This window comes from Glycine max, chromosome 17 (genome assembly GCF_000004515.6).
Source record: "Glycine max cultivar Williams 82 chromosome 17, Glycine_max_v4.0, whole genome shotgun sequence".
In the NCBI taxonomy this organism is placed as follows: Eukaryota; Viridiplantae; Streptophyta; class Magnoliopsida; order Fabales; family Fabaceae; genus Glycine; species Glycine max.
This window is the reverse complement of record NC_038253.2, coordinates 3,448,102-3,467,985: the sequence shown is the minus strand read 5'-3', so window position 1 is coordinate 3,467,985 and position 19,884 is coordinate 3,448,102. Positions and strand designations below refer to the sequence as shown.

The window sequence follows — 19,884 nt, the reverse complement described above, 5'->3', positions numbered from 1 at the left end:
TTCAAATTGTGAGACGAGGTTTTCAATAAAGATGTATATGCACTGATAATTTATTTTATTTTACTCTTTTCATTTTCTTTTTTTCTTTTCTTGTCGTTTATTAACTTAAATTTTTATGCGTATTATATCCGAAAACTTAGAACTTCAAGGAAGACAAATTCTCTTCCGAAATGGTTATCCTAGAAATTAAACATAAATGGTATTTTAGCATAAAACACTGAGTAACAAATAATTAAAACCCTTTGTGAGAAATTAACAAAAAGTAGGCAAATGCACAATATACTCTGTTCTATGAGGATATTATTGTAATGATTCGAAATCTCGTCCAAGCCATTTAAACACAAACACAAACTTATTCGCATATACGCATTTATTCAATCGCGTTGTTTGAATAATTTTGAACTTTAAACATATATAGAAAATGTAGATGCTAGTCTCTAGACACCAATTCACATTAGTCTCCTAAATCACTGTACATAATGGAGCACGTGTCAAACGTGCATTTCCAGAACTAATAATTAACTAGTTTTACTTACAGACCAATTAAAATGGAAGTTTTGAACCAAATGCATCACAAAAAAAATGCAAGGGGCTACATTTGGAATAAAATCAGGATGATATGAATTAAGAAATGCCCCATTTTGTCTCCATAGCTGAGATCACCCTACTCAAGCATTGACTGGCAACTAGATCATAATCAGAAACTGCAAAGAAAATGTATTAAAGTAAACATTAGATCGTGTAAAATACTTTGAAGTTGTTCTACAGAGCCAAAAGCATATGTAAATTTTAGAGACTAAGTTGGAAGAGACAAAGGTGTAAAATAATTATAAAGTCATACCTTTCACAAAATCATCAATGTATGACTGACTCTGAGTGTCAATCTGGCCAACCTGAACAAATTTAAGATTAAAGCATATTATTTACACCTGTTGTTAGTTTCTTTACAAATTACTAAAAGTTTACTTGACATTTACCTCTTTACCAAACACATTAAAAAATATTATACACACAGACACAACAAATGAAAATAGAAAGGAAAGAGTCAAATCTTAGCTACGCACCACAAACACATAAATCTGTTCATCAGAAGCAGCTCTGATGTAGTCTCCGAAGTTCATGGACCCTTGGGAATGGGAACCAGCTCCATGCGTGCAGCCTAAATTCACAATTTCACATTCCAGTCAAATTTGATAGCCTAAATTCACAATTTCACATTTAATATTTCTAACCTATTGCTTTACAGTTTGCAGGTAGAGTGGACACTATGCTTGACAAGTTGGTTGTGATCCGCCAAATCACTTCATTGTTGTCGGGGTTAGATATTATTCCAGCTTTCAATAATTCACCTGCAAAAGAATTTGTAAAAGCCTTAACAGGGGGTAAAATCTTGTGAGAACTGATCAAATTGTCCATAGCAACCAAGGCTTTTCATTCGTGTACCTAAAAAGACTAGGCAGATGAAAATGGAGAAAATGCAAAAACTACTTTCGTAGTTGAACTTCAAATGCAAAAACTACTTACGTAGTTGAGCTCATAGGAACCCATTGGTCCAAAATTGACATAGATGGCACGTATAAAGCTAGCAGCATTGAGTCTGCTTGATAAGATTTGTTCCAGTGGCTGGAAACATAACCACAATAACTAACTTAAAAAAAAAAAAAAAAAAAGGCAATTCAAGACAGTAAAAGAGCTTCGTATTCCTAACTGACTTGCCTTATAAGACAAATTCGATAAGTTAGTTTGAGACATTGCGGAGAAATCATGTCCCTTTAAATTTTAGATCAAGGAGGACTTGTTTTAACTACAGACACTTAGTTCACAAGAAACAATTGTTTCAGAAACCCCAAATGTTAATAAAGGTAACTACATTATAGCTCTCTATCAAAACTCCAAATGAAAATTTAATAATACCATGCGATCAATCAAAGTAAAATGAAAGACAAAAGCACAATTGCATCGTAAAAACATCGATTTCTTAGTCTCTTACATTTACATAAAAAACAGATGGTGTCTCCTTAATATCAGGGACTTGGATACTAACATAGCAATTAAGCAGTAAAATATTGTGGTTAGCCAGAAACTCGAATGCTTTAACAGAGAAATTGGGGTTGGAATAGGATTACTGACATGTTAAAGTACCGAAGACAACTCTGATATGTTATTAAAGAATGCATTCCTTTCAATGATTATGTTAGTGAGAATGTTTAAACAATTAATAAACTCGTCGTATTGCATTCCTTTCAAAGTACAGAAGACAACTTTTTAACTACAAACAAATCAATCAAGATCAGGTAAAGAACAAGAATAAGGCAATTTGCTTCACTGACCAAGATATAAGTTGCAGCAACCTTTTTAAGGCGATAGGCAAGATTGGGCACAGTGCAATTATAAGATAAGTACTCTCATTCTTGACTTACTGTAATGACATTCTTCTTAATTACTATAAAATATAAATGAACATTTGAACATCTTTCTCAAAGTTAATAAAACATCCTATATAGATTTTTGTGCCCGTAAATGCTACATTAATTTCTGTTGTCAATGATAAGTTGGTAATCCCTTTTCAACCGTTTCATTGCTTTTTTATTTGGAAATTAAATTTATGTTATCCAAATCATCCCAAATTGAACAACCCTATTGAAAGTATAATGTATACATTGCTTCTTTTTTTAAAAAAATAATGTATACATTGCTATTTACTATTGTATTTCACATTTTACTTGTATTGGTGTTTCTTGTAATTAATGTGTATAAGAAAGAGAGAAGAAAGAACATTGCATTACCCCGGCAAAATCAAATGAAAGGTTATTCAGAATGAAGATGACTCCTCCAATGTTGGACTTGGACCCGTCAGAACCTCTCTTTCACAGTATTACAGTAATGCATTTTTTTTGTTAAATCTCTTGTTAAGTAGTTACGAGTTGGATAAACGGTTACAAATAATGATGATTGACATGGATCACAAAGGGAATATAACTTTTGGCAGTCATCTTTTGATTTTTATTTTTACAAAGACCAATTGATTTTTTAAATTTATTAACGATAAGACTTTTTTTTTACCACTTTAAAATGGTTTTTTTGTTTTTTTAGAAGTCATAAATTATGACTTCCACTTTTTTTTCATATATATTGTTTTTAAAAAATTGTAAATTTTAATTTAATTATTTAATAAATATTTTTTTACATTTATTTAATATTTTGTATATATTTTTATACATTTTTTAATATTTTTTATTTATTATATTTTTATATTTTTTAAATGGTTTCATTTAAAATTTTCCTATGTTATTTTATTTAATATATTTTCTAATATTTAATTTTTTTCATATTATTTAATATATTTTCTATATTTAACATACGATGCCAGATTGACAGCCACGAAGTAGTCGGCGTCGACAGCGACGGTGGCGCTGTCCACTGTCCCATACCGCAACGCCGTGGCATCGTACGTTATGATGGGCATGATGTCTCTGTCGTTGTCGTTGTCGGTCCCATTCCTTTCTCCATAAAACGTGACGAAAGGCTTCGACCTGTCTACGGTGACATTCTCGCGGTACTCGCCCATTCCGATCCACACCACCACTCGCCGCTTGTTCCCTGACGGAATGCTGTTAACGGCGTCCGTCACCGTCGTGAAGTCTCCCGCGCCGTTCCTCCGAACCCTCACGACTCTAACAGCGCCAACGTCAAGGAAGAAGAGGTGTTTGCTGCTGAGACAAGGTGGAGTGCGAGTGTAAGTGCAACAAAAAATGTAGCTCCACTTTCAACGTGACCCATCATCTTATGTTATTATGCTGTAACCCTTCTGTACTATAGCTTGTGCTAGTGTAGTAGTGTCTGTGTATATATAGAGAGAGAAAAATTAGAGTACGTGGTGGTGAGTGGTGACGTTGAAATGGGAGTATGTAGATTAATTGGCCTGAAATGTTAAGGGCTATAAACTTGGGAGGCCCATACTTTTACGCCTTAGTATAGGACATTGTTTTAACCCCAACCAAAATGCTATTGGAACCTACCCGTGTTGTTTTAATTTTTTTCTTCTTCTAAATATATCTTTTTTCACGAAAATACAATAGAGACAATGTACACAACATAGTCATGATTCTGTAAAAGGGGTGAAAAAAATTCATTTAAATATATAAATTATATTATAATTAGCATTATCGATAAATTATATTTTAAATTTATGATAATATATATATTATGATAGAATGTTACTATGCATGCATGGTCGGCAATATTCTCGTCAACATTCAGGTCAGTATGGTCCCGTGATCCACAATACACATGTTCTCTTGGCAGCTTTCTTCTTGTCTTCCTTATAGTTTGTCCTACCGTTTCTCCTTTAATTTTCACGATCTTCCCACTTCAATTCCTACATGATAACTTCAAAAGATAAAAGAACATTATATGTATATATATCGTGATTTTGGATGGTGAAAATGTACTTGAATCTCAGGCTGCACATGGAATTGTCTATTGGTTTGAACGCCTTATGGAATTTAGTGCCTACAACGTTTTAGAATGAGATCATGTTAGATTTTTTCTGAGGTGGTCAGTATATAATGTCGTTAGATGAAAGGAACAAATCATTTTCCTCTCGTTTTATTTTCCTTTAAAGCCCGCTGATTATGCCTCTCTAGCTTCTGTCTTTTCCACACAATGGTAATCCAGTGTACCCTACAGCTAGGATTTGTAGTCTCTCTCTCTCTCTCTCTCTCTCATATATATATATATATATATATGAGTTGTTTAAGAGTTAGACGGGTTGTTGTTTTAGAGAGAAAAGAATTTGAAGATGAAAGGTTACTTCAGGTCCTATGATTACATAAAAGCTCACAATACATTTTTTAAAAGGCTTATAACCTCATCCTTTTACTCCAAGCCCATGCATACATCAAAATGATATTGATGTGTCTTGTAAATTCATTCTTTTACTCCGCAGCCACACATAAAAATATTCATTTCAACGATCTAGATTCTTGGTAATTAATCAGCACTCTTAATTCCAATGTTTGTCTGGTCTATCACAAATTAATTAATCATGATTATAAAGTCCTTTACTTCTCTTGTAGGGTGGCATTCCAAATATTTAACATATTAGTTGATTGTATATATACTTAAATATTCAAACTCAATATCATCACTACTTAATCCAAATATTGAAGTTGATCCACAAGGTTACATGCAAAGAACTCTATTTTAGCTGTAAAAGGCCAAATTGCAAAAGAATGTACTATATTATTATTATGCTATATCATATGTTGGCGTCTTGTCGAGTGATCGAGAAGGATAGGACTTACGGCTTTATGCCTTCCTGCTGAATCCACCTATTAATTAATGTAGCACTTTTTTTTTATCAATGATTAATGTAGTATATGTTTTCATTGCAACAGATTTTTTTCATTTTAGGCAATGATAGTATCGGTTCACGAAGCGCTGTTTATGAGACTGGTAAAGTTTCCTTTTAACGAACTATTGGACAAGATCCAACATGATCAAACCAAAAAATCTCAGTCCCTAATAACGAGTCAAGATCATTCAACAAATTTTTGAGTCATGGCAAATAAATTCATTATTGAGAATCAAGAAAATAATAAGACGTGTTGACGGAATCAAATTTCATCATAATTAAATTTAGAATAATGTTACCGGCCACAACTCATTATATGCTTTCCTTAACTAATTAATAATTTACATGAAAAGTGATATTGAGTCCGATACTCTTAAATAAAATCTTGAATTCGAACGTTGTGACAAAAAAAACGTGATTAAAAAAAGTGATTATTCTAGTTCTCTAATAAAGATTAATTATATGTAAAATTGATAGATATTTTTCACCAATATCATGAAAATAAAAAAATTGAACACTTTCTTGCATGAGTTTACTGGTTTTTATTAATAATCTTTTGTATAAGAAAGTAAATAAAGTATTATTAAAAAACTGATTAAATACAATATTTTATAGAAAAGAAAAAAGGTAAACAAAAAATAATTATATATATATATATATATATAAACATGTATTATAAAAAAGTTATTATGAATATACGCTCACTTTTTTTTCATTGCATTTTTTTTCTTTCTTTCATATCACGCATCATTTATCATATCCATTACTTTTTTTTCTATGTTTCTTTTCTTTTTTATCTTCCTACCATTGATATTCATCCCAAAATAATATAATCGTCGATTAGTATCATATTTACAACACTCATTTGATATATCTTTTTTTATCTTTCTTCTTATTATATTATATATATTATTTATATTAATAATTCATTAGTTCAAGTAATACTGAATTTGATCTTTTTAAATGCATTAAAAATAATTAATCAATCAAATTTTTTGATGAAAATTAATTTTATTAAGAAATATTTGATATGAATAATATGATATATATATATATATTATTTATGATATTTATATTTGCTTCTCTCTTAAGATGTGTATACATCATTATTCAATAATATGAAAAGAGTGGCCAAGAATTGATGCATGTAGTAGACACTTAGTATGAATAAGATATAGGCGTAGCGTGTGGTGTTTTGTACGTAAAAATTTAGAGGCAAAAATTCTGCACTAACATGGGCTCATCACTCGTGCGAAAGGAGGGAAAAGGCCCCTCCATGAGAATGAGGCTAAATCCGATTCACAGACCCATTACCCATGTGGCCTAGTCTTGTCAGAGGACAGGCCTCTGAAAAGACACTAATACCCTCCTCCTTCTTCTCCGTGACTGAATTTCCTGTGATTGGTAGGGCGCATCTCCACCAAACCCCGTAAAATGCGGCCATCTCTCATAATACGTGATCCATTTTCGTCGTTTTCGGTTCTCACAAGTCTCTATCTCAACCCTACCACCAATATATTGTCTTTTCATTCCTATAAACAAAAACTGTTTTTGTGTTTTCAACAAAAAATTTGTTATCATCAATATAACTTATATCCAGAGAAGGCAATTAATTGTCATATATAACTTCACTTCATAAAAGGTATTTGCTTCGATTTATAAAATTGGATTTATGAGAATTATATTTTTAGGAATGTTATGTCCATGAACATGTTTAGTTTTGTTTTTATTATGGTATTATAGGAAATAATTTTTGTCATAAGCAATGATTAATTTTTATTAAAAATCAATTAGTTAAAAAACACAGGTCGTTATCATTTATGTTAAATGTTATTGGTTCACGAACATGTTGAGTTGTCATTAGAAGTCCTAGAAAATAAAATATTTTTTAGTTAATTTTTTTAGAAAAATAAAGGCAAAAATAAGGAATGTGAAGAAAGAAGTGAGAATAAATAGTTATTTGTAGACAATAACTACCATTTTTATGAGAATCCAAGGTACTCATCTCTTAGCATAAGAATAAGAAGTAACGAGAATATGTGTATTTCATATTCCTATGACTTAATTATTCCTAAAAATATTTTCACTAAATTTGTAATCAACATGCGAATGTGATTTTCAAATTTACATTTTTTGGGATCTTTCTTGATTACTTAAAACAAAGGCCAGCCTTCATATAGTTATTCTTTACTTCTTCTTTTTTTTGCAAATACCCTCCTTTACTTCGTATGAGGCTAGAAGACAAAAAGATTGGTTATCTATCTGTAGTTTGTGTTTCAATTGCAAACTTTTAATGAAGCTTTTCAACTAAGAGATCAGCATAGCTACCACATATTTTGGAATATGTTGCGACCTAAAATATAGGATAAGGATTCATTTGAACATACGCTAACCAGCTCAGTTGGCAAAAGCAATGTAATGCCTCACAAATCACTATATTAAAGAAACTTTTGCTGGCAATGTGGAAGGAAATCTCATTTCTCAATTCTAGTACATTCCAAATGCTACCTATATATCGGGTAGTTGTTTGGTTAGAATAATGCTATTATAACTAACATATATAGTTGGAGTTTGCACTAGATAGAAAGTTGGCATATTGGTGTGAACATGACTTTAGGATGCTGTATGGACAATTAGAGATTACCCATTCATATGATGCTGTGATAACCTTTATTCAATGCTTAGTCTGCCAATATATATATAAAAGAATAAGCCGGTAATTAGTGAATGTTTTTATATATATATAAGGTTTCGGTAGAATAATGGAGAAAGAAAACTAATACTACCTTTTTGGGGTGCATGACATTACCCTCCATCAATAGTAACCTAGACTTGTTGATGATACATTGGCCTCCATAAACTTGTTGATGTTTTGAAGGTATGAGTTTGAGATCAACTAGACTTGTACCTTCATAACAACCAATGCAAGGATTGTGGGAATTATATTATTATATGAAATTAATTAACGGCGCTCGTTGGAAGGGTTAAGTCGTAATATTCTGGTTTCACAATCAACTACAGATAGTGATAAGTGGCACATCCCAATATGGTGTTACCCGTTTTCATTCTACATGGTTTGCGAGGTTGTTTGGAAATAATTTGAAGATAAAAGATTTTTGCTAACCATTGTTATACCTTTTCTTGCCGCAATACTTGACAGCTAAAAAGGAAAGAGAGATAATGACTCTTGTTTTATTACCTAAAAAAAAAGTGATGTAAGGGATGTATATCTATCTATCCTAATAAAATAAATTAATCTTTTATACTATTGTTCAATCAAGCATAAATTTATATGGCGTTGTAAAATGATTGAATTTAATAAAAGTTATTCTTTAAAATCGTATGCAAAGTTATTTTAAATAGTTAACAGTATGAAAAATATTTATAATCAATGACATCACATGAAAATTAAATTCAAATTATTTATATTCTGAATTTTATTTTTCATTTTTCTCTTAAATCTGAGTTGTAAATTATATATATATATATATATATATATATATATATATATATATATATATATATATATATATATATATATATATATTTTGCTTCCGAATTATTTATGTTTTCTTTTAAATATTATTCCTTTAATTTACATTAAAACCTTTATCTAAATCAAAAATATTTCTGTAATGCACAAGATATTTGTTGACTTGTTAGAAAATAATGTAACAATATATATATGGCAAACTTTTTTTTCACATATGATTGCAAGAGTATCTTTATATTCAATTGTTTATCAAGACTAATTTCTATCAACAGATTTGAAGACATTCAAAAATAGGTTCTCTCAATAAAACTTTCTCTGTATACATAGGTGATCAGAATTCAAATGTCTCCCCACTTGTTTAAGGAATTTGAGCCTAACACTACTCAGATAAATCACTCATTGGTACGTACGTACGTACATCACTGACTTGAACAAATGTTATCAATTACTCTTTATGACATCCGTTGAAGATTTAGAACTAGATTCATGTTAATTAAATGAAAAGTAAAATGTTTAAGTTTTCAATATATTAAATATCATACTCTTTTTTTATACTTCAATTTCCCTCTTAAGTATCCTTACTGCATTCCATTTCAGGTCTATTTTCTGAAGAAAATGTTAGATAATACGAGACAAAATTCGACAACTGTTAACACCATTACTTTCGCATGATTTCCGTCGAATGCTTTCTTTCTTTTTTGTTTTAAATTATGAATTAACCAATAAAATTGAAACACTTGGATCCTTCCCTTATTCCTAACATTTTCCTTACCATTTAGCAATGCTCTTTTTTCAGTTAACTTGTAGTGGTTCCTTCCAATCATTATTTCGCGCATGATTCACGAAAGTATAATAGCACCAATGATCTAGCACTAGCGTTGGTCAAGACACGAGTGGTTTCGTCAAAATTATGTGAGTTGTCCCCCTTATGGATCAATGATCATGACTAGCTCATAAAAGTTGAAAGAATGGATTGCATGACCTTGCATTCCTTAAACTTTCAGCAGATAGGATGATTCTACTATATATTGTTTCCACTGTATAAACTACAAAGAAAAAGTAACTTTTTCACTAACACTTCTATCACATTATTTTTGTGTTGCTTTACTTTTAAGTAATAAAATAAGAGAGAAATATTTATTAATATACTTTCTCTTCCTTTTTCTTTCCCTTAAAGAAGTAGCTAAAACAATGTAACAAAATGATATACTTTAACTTGTCTAAAAATATTCTTTAATGTTTTCTTCATTGAAAAACCATTTTCAATTCGTAAAATTTATAAAATTGTATTTGATTCAAGTTTTTTATATATAGAAAAGTTTAAATAAACTGGCAATCACTACATTAGAACGACTGAAGTGTGTTACATTAGCAGACTTTTTAAAAAAAAAAAAAGCTGTTTGATTGTTAATGTTTTTCATATTAAAATTATTTTTCATGTTATTATTGATTTATTACATTTAATAAAATTTAAAGTAAGAAATTTCTCTTATTCCAAAATCACTTTAAGAGTCTTTGTAAACTCTTAATACCTGAATTAAATTCCTACTAATTTTTTTTAAAAAAGGTGAAAAAATCGAATACGGTGAATGAAAAAGAATAATCATCTCATTTCATCATCTCATAAGTAAATGAAAGTAATTACTTTGTTTATAATCTCTATCCTGATTAAAAACTATTTTGTATGTCATGAGTTCAACTTGACCCCACTCAAGGAAACATGTCTTCGTTCCATTAATTAAGCTATTTCCTTCCATCCCCTCTTCCCTTGTCTTCCAACTCTGTTTTTCCCTTTGTTTTATGTTCGTCTTTATTTGTATTCTTATTCTTATCCTTTTTTTTCTTTTCCTTCTAGAGTATTCTAATGGTGAGTGGTTAATTCTAAAGTTGCTAGACACAAAAGATACACCATAGCTGGCAGGCTGTTAACTCCTTCATGTTCAAAGTTCTAAAGTGCAAAGTTCAAACCCTACACTTTCAGACAAACAAAGACTATGCCAAATGCCAACTATTGTTGTATAGCGATATATATACATTCCAATAAAAGTTATCATTATAAAACAAAATAAATTAATATATAGCACAATTTAAAGAGGAACACAAACTAGTGTCTCACTCAAATATAATTCCAAATACGACCTCTCGTTTTTCTAAATCATGATCATATGATGATTAAAGATTTATTTAAAATGAGATTTTCTTTAAAATGAATAAGTAAGAGAATGTTAGCTTGATATATATAAGGATGACAAAGAGAATTGAATCCGTCTAACTTGCCAAAAATAACTGGATGAGTTAGGTGATTCAACCCACCAATTTGTCTTATGTTTGTCCTGCTAATTTAAAATGTTAATATTGGGTGGACTGAGTTGATTTGTTTAACTTATCTCACCTAATTCATCAACATTTAAGATATATTTCAATAAATTTAAATTGTAATATGATTAAAAAAGAAATAATATGCATATACATATAAAATAAAATAAATATGTCAAAAAAATGAAGTGATATTTTCTATTTTGAAAAAATGGCAAATTTTAACCGGTCAACCTGACATTTTATAACTCATCAACCTATCAATTTATCTTTTGGATATCAACCCGTTAACTCACCTTTAAATGGGGTGGGATTTTTTTTTTAACCTACTCTTCATCGATGAATCGGAACGGATCGACTGCTTTACCAATTATTTGTGTGTTAGGATTTGAGATTTCGATGCATACAACTTAGAAGAATGTCATTTAAGCAACTATTAGTTGCTTCTATATGCATTTTGACATGATAATTTTATGGATGAGGATTTGTGATGTAAATCTAAATACATTTTATATTGTTATCTTAATTCCTTAAAATTTATGAGTGAGAAATGCTAGCCAGAGTCTCTTTCTAGCATTCTTCTTGGTAATAATTATACTCACATTCTATTTATTCCCATTAAAAAGATTTTATTTCCCCAAACACTATACCAATATTGTTGTGGTGCGGAAGTAATTCAACATCGTCTTTTATGGGGTGGCAATGGCAGCTTGGCAACGCGTTTCACATACAGACACTCATGCGTGCACCAAACGACTTAATTGATTTCGTGTCATCCACTTAATGTTCAATTTAAAGTCCTCAATCAGGTTAACAAAAAAGCTCTTTTTTTTTTGTGTCATCCACTTAATGGTCAGCATTAGCAATTTCCTACAGGGAGCGTGTGAGCGTATTGAACAAAACCAAACAAAAGGCATCTCTAACTACCCAATCATTAGTATTCAGAAGTATGCGTATCTCTGGCAGACACTAACTATATCTCTTCCTTACAAACATTTAACAACATTTGAGACGCTCCTTTATTTTTATAATAAGTTCATCAACTTTTTTCAATGCAGAAGCTTTGCATTCTGGTGTGTCTGAATCCTTAAAAGCAGTTGACTTCACTGCTGTCCCAGAATATGAACTTTTTTTCTGCAACAACCTCTGGTTGCAGGTTTGCTATATACTTATTTTATTCATAATATGTTTTTTGGGATTATTATATATATGTGGCTTAGATAAATCAGCATGTTCTCTACCCCAGCCAACAACCAAGATACAGAAATTAATTTCCTTGACCAACCCATGAATGCTTTGGTGTAGTGGCTAGTAATTAATGCTAATTTCAGATTTTTCAGCAAGAGGGGGGACGTAGTTCTTCAATGTCAAATAGAAAATGATGACGCAAGGGCAAAGTCACTCGTGTCTCATATGAACACTTGGGTAACATTTTAATTAATGGTAGTCCGGTGGACCTACCTAGAGGCGGCAGTAATTCTCTAATAACTAGTATCTCCAGGAATATTCATGCATTTTTTTTTAACAAGGAAACTTTACATTTTAATTCTGACTATGTATGGATATGCTAGCAGAATTGATCAATAAGAGACTAGGTTGAGTTGTGAAAAGTTGTATTTTTTTTTTAATTGTGGGATAATTATTCGGTCACTCAAGTTCCATTCGTTTGAATTAAAAGAAAATGGAAAACAGAAAAACAAAATGAACATCAAATGAAATGAAATACATATTTTTACATTCTGTTTTAATTCAAAAATTTTATCTCATTTTATTTTTTTTACTCTACCGAATAGACTTTCATGGTCAAATAGAGAAATAGAATTGAATGCAAATATAAACTAGCATAAATCATTAAATTATACTGATAATAAATTTTTATCTCCCTCTTGTATTAAAATTTAAAAAATGAAGGTATATAAATATCATTTCTCATAAATACTTGTTGGCACTGTTTGTACTTTGTGCACAACGCATGTTACCTTGTCCCAGATAACTGTAGATGATGTAACTAGTGAACGGATCAGGTTTTCTGCAGTTGAATTTTCAACATAATGATTGAAACTAAATGTTACACATACATTAAATTATAAAATATATAAAGAAGTTTACATCGTTAGATTTGATCGAAACTGCAGGTTGATCCTGTTTCCACAAGTGAAAATAAATAGCAAGGAAAATTAAAGTGTAGCATCATACACTACAAGTGAAGCCCGTGAGGGACTAATATCAATCAGAATCTAGAGTCTCATGGCATCTTCTTAGTTAATGGAGGGAAGGGTAGCAAGTAGGAGAGTAGTCACCATGTCAGCTTCCATTTTCTTTAATTAGCAAAATAAGTCCCTCTCGACCAATTTGTAAGCAATTCCAATAATCCTCTTTTGTTATAACCAAACACCCACTTCGGGAATCTGATAAAGAACTTCCAAAATTGAAGCTTTCAATGCGACATATGATGATTCTTGGACAAAAAAAGTTTTGGTGTCATCCCAGTCACATTCTACTCTGACACACCAGCACTAAACATTTATCTGGAAAAAAAACACGGCTCATCGACAAACACATTCGTTAATTCGGAGGTAAAACAAGACATTTTCCCTTTCATTGAAGAATTAATTGAACAAGTTCCACGATACATTGCGTACAATTTCGATCCTTTCAATTTCATTACATTGATTGGAGAATGGAGAGTTTCCAACGCTCCATCAACTCAATCCAACCCCTTCAACCAACTCAACATCAATCCTCACCATCGTAAAATCTAATCCATACAACAAATATTTACTAATTCAACTTAATTACTAAATTATAACTATTGACAACATTTATGGATGAAAGTTAGTTATTACAACTAATTAAATTACAGTCACAAATAAACGCAAGTATTACAGGTATAAATATAAGAACAATAATATATCTCCAATTCTATTTATAATAAACAAGTTTTTGTGTAAAATACACTGCAATTACTTGTTTCTTATAAAAATTAATCGGAAGTGGTATAATATAATATACGTGTTTTTTTTAATAATGTGGGATGATAGGGACACGTGGAAGGTATGGGATAGATAGTAGCTAGCATTAGCAACCGTAGAAGTCGACGAGTTCGTTGAGTGACTCGGGTTGTGGGTCGGCGTTATCGAGCATCCAGAGCAAGTGTTCGAAAAGGACAACCTCGCATGCGACGACATTGATCGTAGTAGTGTCTTCGTTTTGTTGTTGGTCAGAATCGCGGGATCTCTCGACGAGTTCCCGGAAGACGGGGTGGTCGACAACGTCGGAGGAGACGCGATAGAGGCGGCGGGACTTGCCGACGTAGACGGCGTGGAGGTCTGATCTGGAGGAGGACTCGTCATCGGCGACGGCGCTGCTGCTGTGGTGGCGGCTATGCTTGCTGCCATTGCCGAATGAGTTCCATTTCTTCAGCACTGATTTTAGCTTCATTAGTTTTCCACCTCTTGCCATGATGATGTCAAATATCAAACTTGAAAATGAACGAAGAACAGAGAGAAAGAGAGTGCATGTGGGAGAGGGAAGGAACGAGGAAGGCACGTATATAAAGGGGTGGGGAAGGGGTAAAATGGTCAGAGAAAAAATGCAATAGAAGAAGGGGTCCATTGGTGTGGGACCCAGCTTTAATATTTAGAGAAAAATTCTCCTGTGTGTATAAGGATATAAGATAAGGGTCAAAAGGAAAGGATCGATGGGTCTTAATTTTGGCTCTCAACATTGGCTTCACAAGGATCACAACAACACCAAGTTCTTTCATTTTCACTTACTTCTTCTTCTGTATTTTTCTGATGCGTTTGTGTCTTTTAGAATATTAAAGGGCTTCCTGACAAGTAAGTAAAATGAAAGTTGGATGGATAAAAATATTAAAGATGAATAGAAATGGCTAAATAAGTGAAAAATAAAATGAAGATTAAAAAGTGTTTGACTGAAGAGAAGAGATAGCGATAGAAAGATGCCTAAAAATAGATAAGAAGAAATAATACACTCAAATTCAATCACATTATTTTTTTTAAATTATTTTTACTCTTTTTTTCTCTTATCAAGCAATCCAACCCAACTTCATCCTTTCTCTTCCCTCCAATTTCTCTCTTACCAAACAAGTTGTAAGTTTTTGACATGTATATATCTCGGGAGAAAAAAAAGTGGAAAAACATAAAAATAATTGTTTAATATATGTAAAAATTTTGATGTGAAAACTTCAAATTGTATGGATTATATGTTATTTAAACTATCTCTTTTAATTTTCACTTTTTTCAGTGATATTTTTTTTTATCTCTCTTCTTTCCATTCATTCTCCTCAAGAAAATGGAATTTTTTTTTCGAGATATTCAGATATCTCTCAATTATATATATATATATATATATATATATATATATATATATATATATATATATATATATATATATCAGTGTATCTGTCATTTAATATATAGGTAAAGTTTTACAACTTTTTTTACTAGTTTTGCACCTTTAATTTAAACATTATAAGAATTATATTATTTGAATAATATTTTTTTGGTCAGTTTTTTACATCCCGCTTAAAAATATCGAATTTACTATTACTCGAATCAATAATTTGTTAATATTTACATAATATTTTTGTAATACTTTTATAGCATTATTTTGTTTTCTAATTTATTTATTTTATCTGTCATGTATTAAGATTATATACAAATAAATTTTATCACTGTATAAAAAGTTATACAAATAAACTTTAATTATCACGCTACAATGTCAGTGTTATCCAAGATGCATGTGCCCGGTCAAAGTTAAAAGAAGTCATTAAGTCTTCCATGGCATTGGCATTTAGGAGAAGTGGAGTGTTCTACCGTCAGTTAGTCACCCATGCATTAGCGTTGTCGTTAATATGAATAAATCAAAATTATTTTTGGTAGTAATTATTATGTTTTTTTTAACGAGATATATAAGATCCTTAGAATATTTACTAGAAAATAATTTATGGTTAGTTAGATTTTGTTTCTACAAGAGATTTAAGTTAGTTTTTAATTTTTTTATTAATTGAAAATTTTATTTAATTATTCGGTAAAATAAGTTTTTTTTAAGTAGTTTTTAATATTTTTTTAAACATTAAAAATATTATTTGAAGTAATGTTTTTTCTAAACTTTAATTTTTAATTTTTTATATTTTATATTTTGTTTCATTTTTATCTTCAATATATTTATTATTTTTTTGTTATTTTTAAATAAATTATAATTTTATTATTTTTTTATGATTTTATATTTTTTTAACTATTCTAACAGTTAATTTTATTTAACACTTATAATTTAATAAACTATTTTTTTAACTTTTAGTTATTTGTTAGTTCTTCAACTAATTTTTTCCATCATAATGTTAGTATGTAAAAATATTATTGGCAATTATAGTAAGCAGGTGAAAACATATCTTAATTGCCGGTAAAAACTTATTTAATTAGTTTTTGTATGTTATATGAACCTTTTACAAACTAATCTTCATTTGCTGCAAAATTGAAGTCAAAAGTAATTAAAAGAGAGATAAAGAAAAATTATCAATATTAAAGTAATATACAAAGTGAGAGAAGAACAAAAATACAAATGTTATTGAAATATTCGCGATGTTGAGTTCACATGTAAATGTAATTATTTTATAATGTTAATGTATAGTTTTATTTTCTAATCTAAAACTAGTTTGTATATTAATTTTTTTTTTCCTACAAAGATCACATATCTCAATATACTGAGTTATAAACTAATTTCATTCGCGTGACAATATCTTACACAATTATGACAATTCTATGAGTTATTTTATATATCAATTTTTTCTCATGTACTCTATTATATATATAAAAAAATTAATTAATCATCGATTTCAATAAAAATAATAAAGTTAATTAATTTTAATAAATAATGTCATAAATTTAAATTTTATTATGAAAATATGCATATAAATGAATGATGGCTATATTTAATAACTTTACTCGTAATTTAAGATTTTCTTTACTTATAAGATTGACTTAAATCGTTAATATTAATAGGCTAATGAATCCATTCATTTATATGTGAAATGATTAAGTGTTTCATTTGTAATAAACTTCACAATAAATTAAGGTCACGATAAATTAAAGATGCTAGAGGAAATGTATAATTGGTACATTTTAAAAAATAAGTCTATGTTTCATAATTATATAAAAATATTAAATTATAATATTAATTTTTATTTTATTTTTATACATAAAATTTTATTTGTTTATTTAATTATTTTTCTTGGCCCCCTTTGAGCTAGATTTTGGGCTCCATCACTAGATATGAGTTTAATTTCTACACACTAATAAAGTTTTTACACTAACAATTACTCTCTCTGTTTTTGTTATAAGATTTAAGGTTGAAATAATGTTTATTTTTTTATAAGATATAATTTATAAATTTTTTTATTAATTATTATTAGATTCTAAATATTTTTAATTAAAAAATAATGTATTGACAAACCATTAAAAGAAAGAGAAGTATTAGTGACAAAAATAATTAAAAAAAATTAAAATTTTAAGATAAATTAATTGTTATCAACTAAATTAATCAGTTTCTTTCATTTTAATAAATTAAATAATTGAATCTCTCTATATATATATATATGAACCAGGGAATAACAACCAACAAAAAATTATACTTTATATGATTCAATTTATAACTCATTAAATTTAATATCATTTAATTATACTCATTACATTATTGTACTCCCTTTGAACTCTCTAATATAAATAAATTTAAATTATTTTTTATTATCAATTTTTTAACTATTTTGTCATATTTAATAATACTTCCAAAAACATTCCTTAATTAATTGAGACTCTATTTCTAATCACTCTTTCTTATTCTTGACATCAAATTTTAATAAAAGATGCCTTAGAAAAAAATAAATTAAAATATAATGAATAAAATTTAATAATATTAACTAACTTTCTTAATTATCACATAAATTAGTTAATTTTATTTATATTTGAGTTGAGAGGGACTATAAGTTTACAAATTTACCACATTTGAGAATTTGCGATATGTAAATACTATTTACATGTCAGTACTTACATTATTTATTCTTAAAATATTTCTCAAGTAATGGATTAAAGAGAACATGAAGAAGGAAAAAAAGATAGAAAGCCTTTGTTGAACAGAAATATATTCATTAAATTTTTAAAGTTCGAAACCTTGTTTGAAGCTGTTGAGATGAAATGCTTAATTAGTACCTTTTTTGTGATCTTGAGAAGAAAAAAAGATTAATATGATTAAAAAAATTAAAAATTTATTTAAAAACATATTTTTTTTATAATTGTAGTTAAAAACAAAATAAGTTTTATTTTACAATTTTTCTAAATAGTAATTATTAAATTTTAAACAAATTTATAATCATTATTTTTAAAAAACGGATAATATATATATATATATATATATATTGGAGAGAGTGTAAGTCAACTTACATACTAGCTGCAGGTAACTCCTTTATTACAATTGGCTTTTTGACAGATGGAATGTGCTGATTTCCTTTATGCTTTGTTTGAGTTTGTTGACTTGAGAAAGATTGAAATGAAAGCGAGTGATGGGATGAAGTATATTAGTTAAGGAGATATGTTATTATTTCAATTGTTTTAATCGGGTTATAATCGGAACAAAACTAGCTAGCTAAATTATTTCGGGTTTCACCTAAAAGTATTTTATTTTCCCTTTTGTTTTGCACTTATGATAGCAATAGTATGTTAGTAAGTCTTTAAAAAAAAAGGTATGTTAGTAAGTGGATTAATATTTATTTTATATAATTAAATTTTATAATGAATATTTTTTTAATAAATAATTCATATTATAATGGAAATTTATAATTAATAAATTATATTTTAGACTTATAATAAAATAATTAAATTATGATATAAAATTATTTTTACTTATCGATATATTTTAAAAAGTATTAAAATTTAATTTATAGATGGAATCATGAAACTAAAAATAGGAAAATTGTAGTTACGAGAATAGTACGAAATACACATTTACAGAAATATTAAAAATATTTAATTAAAAGAGTGCAAAAAATTACGTTTGAGGGTGTACTAGTTTGTTCACTTTTATTTAATTTAAAAGACGTGGATTTTTTCGATGGAAAGCCATCCCACCCGGTACAATCTACCATAGCTGGCAACATTTGGAACAGTAACATTAATTGCGTTGCAATATCCGCTTCCTTTGTTAGTTACTCATTTGTTCATTAGTTCAAATAAATATTTTTTCTAATACTCTTAGTATTTTATTTTTTTGATATTTTTATCAACAAGTTTATTTCATGTTATAAAAGATGAATTTTTTTATTTATAATTAATTTATTTCTTTAGAGTTAAATATGTTTTTAGTCCATAAAATAATATTTGTTTTAGTCCCTCAGAAATAAATCAACTTCTTTTGATCCCTCATTTATTATTATTATTATTTCTTTCAAAATAGTACGATTTTTTATTCACATTTTTCAAAACTTGTAATTTGTCTTCGCAATTTTTTTTTATTTTAAATACTTTCTACATTATTATTTTATTTATCCTTTATTTTTTCAAATACTACAACTTTTTTTATTTAATCCATCAACATATCATTATTATATATATATATTAATTAGAATCACACTATCAATCAACAAATAAAATAAACGGAACAAGAAATGAAAAAAAAGAGCTAGGAAGAACTAAAGTAAATAATAAAC

General features: G+C 28.8%; 2 protein-coding genes across 2 annotated transcripts; both read right to left on the bottom strand.

Annotated features, from left to right (window-relative positions):
- Positions 1-269: 269 nt before the first annotated feature.
- On the bottom strand, positions 270-3,108 carry LOC106796761 (uncharacterized). Its single transcript, XM_041011336.1, has 4 exons — positions 1,233-3,108; positions 1,065-1,159; positions 842-893; positions 270-704 (listed from the first exon to the last, which is right to left on the bottom strand). Exons 1-4 carry the CDS (start codon positions 1,414-1,416, stop codon positions 625-627), a joined length of 411 nt encoding a protein of 136 aa, XP_040867270.1. The 5' UTR covers positions 1,417-3,108; the 3' UTR covers positions 270-624.
- Positions 3,109-13,318: 10,210 nt separating this feature from the next.
- LOC100792286 (auxin-responsive protein SAUR78) lies at positions 13,319-14,686 on the bottom strand. The gene has a single exon (XM_003551001.5). It carries the CDS (start codon positions 14,625-14,627, stop codon positions 14,244-14,246), a length of 384 nt encoding a protein of 127 aa, XP_003551049.1. The 5' UTR covers positions 14,628-14,686; the 3' UTR covers positions 13,319-14,243.
- Positions 14,687-19,884: the final 5,198 nt, after the last annotated feature.